This window comes from Symsagittifera roscoffensis, chromosome 3, assembly GCF_963678635.1.
Source record: "Symsagittifera roscoffensis chromosome 3, txSymRosc1.1, whole genome shotgun sequence".
NCBI classification, from domain to species: domain Eukaryota; kingdom Metazoa; phylum Xenacoelomorpha; order Acoela; family Convolutidae; genus Symsagittifera; species Symsagittifera roscoffensis.
The window spans coordinates 31,421,051-31,427,176 of record NC_087064.1 but is presented as its reverse complement, the minus strand read 5'-3'; the positions used below and the strand labels follow the sequence as shown (position 1 = coordinate 31,427,176).

Here is a 6,126-nt window from a genome sequence, read left to right as displayed (position 1 = left end):
AACATTTCAACTCTATTATCACTATGCTGCGCTAGTCCATGAACTATCAAAGTCGACGACTTAAAAAATTAAGTTCGCGCTGGTCGAGGTCATTTCAAAGTCTGGAATTACCGAGATTCGGTCGCGATGGTCTGGAAACACCCAACTTCGGTTGCAACAGTCTGTAAATACCAAAACTCGGCCACGATAGTCTAATCATAAAACCAAAACCTTGGATCGCGTTGTTATTATTAGGTGTGGTGAGTACTTAACTGGAACCCACTGTGAGACGACTAAAGGGGTTTGTCCGTCTGGGATGTCGGGTGCCAAGTGTGACATCAAGTGCAACTGTAGTCCGGGCGAGAACTGTACCCGCGAGGACCAGAACAAAATGCCAGTTGCATTCCGGATGACATCATAGACGAACACTGTCAGCGCAAACGTTAGTCAAAAATTCTTTTGAGTTATAACTTTTCAAATTTTATGGATACAGGGAGTAATGATGGAAATGAAACATTGAACGTCAAAAAGATTAGTAGCTCAAAAGAAACTTTACAAGATCTTCATAAGAATTGCCTTGTTTGAAAAATTATGAATCTACAGTTTTATTTAGAGACATAGTTTTCCCGTTCAAACAGTGCTCTCGAAAGGAAAGTGCTCACAGTCATATGATCTTTTTTGGAAAAAAAATTTTGATTAAAATTTATACTTTACGTCTTGATTTTGGTTGCTTTTTACTTAGTCGAAGCTTTGAAGCTTAATTTTAGCAACTTACTGCAGCCCAGAAAAATTCGAGAAAAAAATGTAGTTTCGCTTTTTCATGTTTATGCATTTGATGTATTGTGGTCGGATCTTTCTGTGCTACTTGCGCAGCTAGTGGATTTTTTTTAAATTATTAGTTATTATCAGTTTTGTTCAATCATTTTCGACAGATTGAAATTTCGAAGATGTGAACACATTTGAAAACGATTTCACGCCATATGAGAATATGTCTGGCGTCTGCGACCAATTCTTGTTCTGTCAAAGAAGTGCAAAGATCAGAAGATGAATATGAACATGACTTATCATCCTATGAGCAAACAGAACAGACCTATTTTACACAATACTTAACTATTGTCATTTGGTCATTGCACGGCGATAAACATAGAGGACCAATTATGGTAGAAATTACTATTTAACCACATGAGTGAAACTTGTTTTTAACCTCAGCGTTACCTCAGCGAGTTATTATTATTTTGTTATTCTCCACCATATAATTAGTTATCAAGCTCATAAACTGAAAAAAAAAACGTTACACCGACCAGGAAGGCGAGTAATGACTTACTTTTTTAACTTAAAATATTCATTTCATGTTAAATTTGAGTTTTATGAAAGATTTGAAAGCTTCACTAATTCTAATTTTTTAGTCGGCAAGGTAAATGACTTAAGCTTTGATAGCTTTGATAGCAATAAGTCTAAGAACTTCTAACTTTGAATTGAACAAAACCAGCATTTTCAATTTTCAACAGTCAAAGATATGATTTTTTGGAGAAATTTTTTTTTCTCAAGATGTCTCAATTAATTTGTCGAAATTTGCAACAGCCACAACTTCCGATTCCCTCCCCTCTACAACCCCTGGCGTCCCTGGATCCCAATTGCACATGTCATCCCCCCACCTGGAGTACCTGGTGATGGCGGGGGTGCTGGCAGCAGGCATGATTATGGGTGTGAGCGTGATCGGCTGCTACAAATTGTGTTGTCGGAGGGGAAGTTACGTGGAACCGCCTTCGAAAAGTGGCGAGATCAGATACAGGGTCAAGGATGACCTGGTTTTTCTATGTGTCAAAAACGTTAGTACCATGAAACTAAGAACTGCATTGAAAAACATTTTTTTATTCCTATGACTTTTTTTATCCCTACTGTTGTTGAAAATATTTTAATTGAAAAAAGATGAGAACTGAAAAACAAGGTTACTGACATAAATTAAAAAGTGTGTGACAAAAAATTGTGAGCAATTTTATGAACGTATTTGAAAAATTAGTTTTTCTGAAATGGTCCAGAGCCAAAAACTAATTGAAGAGTTCCGCCGCATTGCAATTTGCACGCAATTTTTCAACCAATACAGTGCTGATTTATATTATTCGGACAAAACGAACAAAGCTTGAATATTCTAACGCATTTTTTTTCTTCAAACTGGGTCAACATTAGACAAAAGAAGAACAGAACAAAAGTTGCTTAGAATTTGACCAGAATTAATATGTGCACTTTCTTCTGCAAAATTCTCAATCAAAATTTTACCCCAAAAATTAACATTTAATTCTATTTGTCTGATTTATTTAAATCAACCCTTTTCAAAGTAATAAACCAGTTTTGCATCTAAATTAATGCCAGATCATTAAAAATAAACATAATTCAATTTAAATACTAACATATGTTTATTGTTCCGACTTTCGATACGAAAGTAATTGTTCCGGCTTTCGATACTAAAGTAACGAAATATTTGTGCTCGGGGTGGGTTTTTTTTCTTCAGACAAATTTCGTCTTATTAACTAGCCATTTTAGACGGAATTTTTTTATATCATTCAAAAGGTATTGTTGTCCTGAGCTTAAATTTGAAAAAATATTTCACCTGTGACCATTTTTCGTAAAGTTATGAGCGTTTAAAGATTGCCATTTTGGCCATTTTGACCAATTTGGGACAATTAACGCGCGATAGAATTCGCGCTATTAACGCGTAAGCGGAGATTTAATCCGTCTTAGAAACCGTTCCAATTTGGTTGAAGGAAGCTTATATGCCATATTTGGTTTGTTACAAGGAACGAAATTTATCTTTTTGTACTTTATATGGCGTGTGGGGTGATAATTTTTATAAAAAAAATCAAATTTTAGAAAAAAATGTTTCATTTCATTTTATTTCATTTAATTTTTTTCATGTTAATACTGCTCCATAAACCTTAAAAGGCAGTCGGAACATTCATGGCTTCGCCCTGATACGAGCAGTTTTGTTATTTTTATCGATGAAAATTTTTTCGCAAATCGCTCAGAGTTGGCAGCATCACTTTATGCCTCCTTTGTCATAAATGTCTTAGTTTTGCTTATATTTAGCTAAAGCTGAAGTTGGCGCAAGTAAATAGGAATCGGATTCCGTTTTGTATAGTTTGTTTTACTCAGAACAGTTTTCAAAATAACCTTAGCTGAGCTGATTTGAATCCCTAAGACTTTTTTTATCCCAGCGGGGGCGCGACACCACTATATTAACATGAGTCCTCCACGGCCAGTATAAACTGCTCGCTCAATGATTAGGTGAAAAATGTAATGCAATTTATTGTTCCGACTTTTGATACGAAAGTAACGGAATATTTGTGCTCGGGGTGGGTTTTTTTTTCTTCAGACAAATTTCGACTTTTTAACTAGCCATTTTTGACGGAATTTTTGTTAATCATTCGAAAGCTATTGTTATCTTGAGCTTAAATTTGAAAAAATATTTCACCTGTGTTCATTTTTCGTAAAGTTATGGGGATTTAAAGATTGCCATTTTGGCCAATTTAGGACAATTAACGTGCGATATATTTCGCGCTATTAACGCGTAAGCGGAGAGTTAATCCGTCTTAGAAATCGTTCCAATTGGTTTAACGAAGCTTATTTGCCATAAATGATTTGTTACAAGTAGCAAAATCTATACTTTTGTGCTTTATATGGCGTGTGGGGGATGAGCTTTATAAAAAGTTTCAATTATAAAAAATTTCAATCCCACAATACACAAGTGTTTCAAACTGAATTGAGGCAATTTAATGGATCGTAATACTTCCACATACGACTCAAAGTTTAGTAGCTTAATTTTGATATTATCAGTTTAAATTTCAAAATTTGTCAACTTGCAATAAACTAAAAACTATTCGAGATCAATTGAAGAGCAGTCGGAACATTCGAGGACAATTTTGCTACGAAAAATAAGAAAAATACATTTCCCTCGGCCTTTTTTTTGTGGTGATGTAAAAAAAAACTTTTTTCGAGCTATGTAAAACTAATTATAATGAAATTATAGAACATGTGAAATATATGAAAAATGTTTTTCCCGTAGAGTTGATGTATAAAATTGTAGAGTTTTTCGTTTTAATGTTATATGTTGATTTTTTTGTGAAATGGTGTTCAACACTGGGTACGACGGCACAAAGGAAATTTTTGAAATAAAATAAATTTAACATAACTTTTTGAAAAAATGATTTTTAATAACCCAACTGTGGTCTGTAAAGTAATTTGATTTCTTTTTGGATAAAAAGATCGAACGGCCAATTCATTTATGTAATTTTTGCTTCTGCAGCCTAACTCAAGTTTTTACCTATCAATATTGTTAAGTACTCGGCAGTTTCTTTACGCTTAAATTTGTCAAAATGGTTGACATGGAGAAAACTAGACAAATTTTAAAGTAGAAATGTCATAATTAAAACAGAATTAAAATATGAAAACAACCCAGGTTGGAAAAAAACGCTAGTCATACAGTTGACTAGCATTTCACGCGTTCAGAAATTAATCTGATAACATTACGACTAGCATCTTTTCGCAAGATAAAACTGTGAGCCTGGAACACTTAATAGAAAAAAAATTCAATGTTTCATGCAATTTTTTTCCAAATTATCTGTTTGTGGCTAAAAAAAAACATTTTTTCACTATTTTTGGTTTTTTTTTTGAAAATTGTTGAAAAATTGTATGGCTACCGTTTTTTCTTTAGCTACTATTTGTCGAATTGTTTGACCAGAATTTTCGGGTGGAGGTCAACCCGGAAAACTTACCTCTGATTGGTTTATGATCTGTCTACTTTTTTTATTCACTCAGGTCAGTCGCTTTATTGCAGGTCAGGATCATTACCTAAAACAATAATTCGGTTTCGATTACATTGCGCACTGATTGCTTTTCTATTAAGTAACTTATAATTTCGTTCACATTTGGAATGATTGATGATTCTGAAAACTCAAGCATTGGAAGATGTTTTGGTTACTTTAGAGCAAGTTCAAAGGCCAAGATCCCCAAGTGCTAATTCCCAGTATTCTGGACAGCTCAAACATCAGCCAGAATGGAGCCGGCGACTTCTGCTCCTCCATGTTTGATCTACCCCCCTGTGGGGACCATCAAGGGGGCACTGCTAACAGGCACACTCCATACAGAGATGCACCTGGTCTGGCTGGACAGCTTGTGAAGAATGAATTGTCGTAAGAAACATTTGGTTAAAATCAAAGCATGCTCTTTGGTCATTTAAATTTTTTTTGCGACCATGTAAATTCTTAGTGAGGTCAATAATTCTCTTAATTTTTGGCTCTTTCTTCTCCCATAACTTGCGAAAGTAAAAAAAAAATGAGAGGCGCAAGGCCCGATTATAAAAAAAATGAGCATGGGGAATAATTACGCTTTTTCAAATATGTTTGGTTTTATGACACTCACAAATGATACTCACGTGATGTGAGTTTGAATGGAAAAGAAACAAGAGGCTATTTCTTATACTGGGATTACTAATCAAAAAACTGTTTTGGAACCATCTATTTCAACGTACGATATTCATTTAAGTGAAAAAGCATTAATATCGATAGTATAAACTCCTTGTGTTTTCAGGCCAGACAATAAAATGATAGTTCAGCTCCCTGGAGTCGGAAAAGACCACAAACCTCCTCCTCAGGTAAAGGTCAATTTCAAAATTAATTATTAATCAAAAGGCCGTCGGATTTAGTTGTAGTGTAGCTTTAGTGTAATCGATACTTTTAGGTATAAAAAGTGTATTCTTCCTGCTCATCATAAATAACATGTTATTTTAGAAAGTGTCGACCATCCGTAATGACTACACAGACGTCAATGACATGACAGATGGATCCACGTCATCCTCGTATAGACCCCGCCGGGTACCTCGGAATTCCTCGACGGCCACTGGATATACTCGACCGCCTCTCCCCGTTCCTCCGAGCGCTACCGGCAACCCTTACGGAGGTTCCGAACGTCCGCTGTCCTCAGGATCCGGAGGTCCTGTAAAGGTCACCCTAAGTCCACCTTCTGGTCCAAGTGACACATATTGCGAGGTTCCAAACTACGTCGGCAACAACGAAGTTTACGGGTACAACAACGGGTTCTACGGTTCGGCGAGGAGCCAAGGTCGTATCCAATCAGATTTCAGCAGGCCTGTTG

The 6,126-nt window shown here is 35.6% G+C and overlaps 1 protein-coding gene across 1 annotated transcript in view; it reads left to right on the top strand.

Moving 5' to 3' along the window:
* Nucleotides 1–400, top strand: part of LOC134841665 (multiple epidermal growth factor-like domains protein 10) — a 40,575-nt gene extending 40,175 nt beyond the window's left edge. The window contains exon 8 of the mRNA XM_063857701.1: nucleotides 235–400. Within this exon, the coding sequence (XP_063713771.1) occupies nucleotides 235–400 (166 nt within the window). The remainder of the gene's footprint in view (nucleotides 1–234) is intronic.
* The last annotated feature ends 5,726 nt before the right edge of the window (nucleotides 401–6,126 follow it).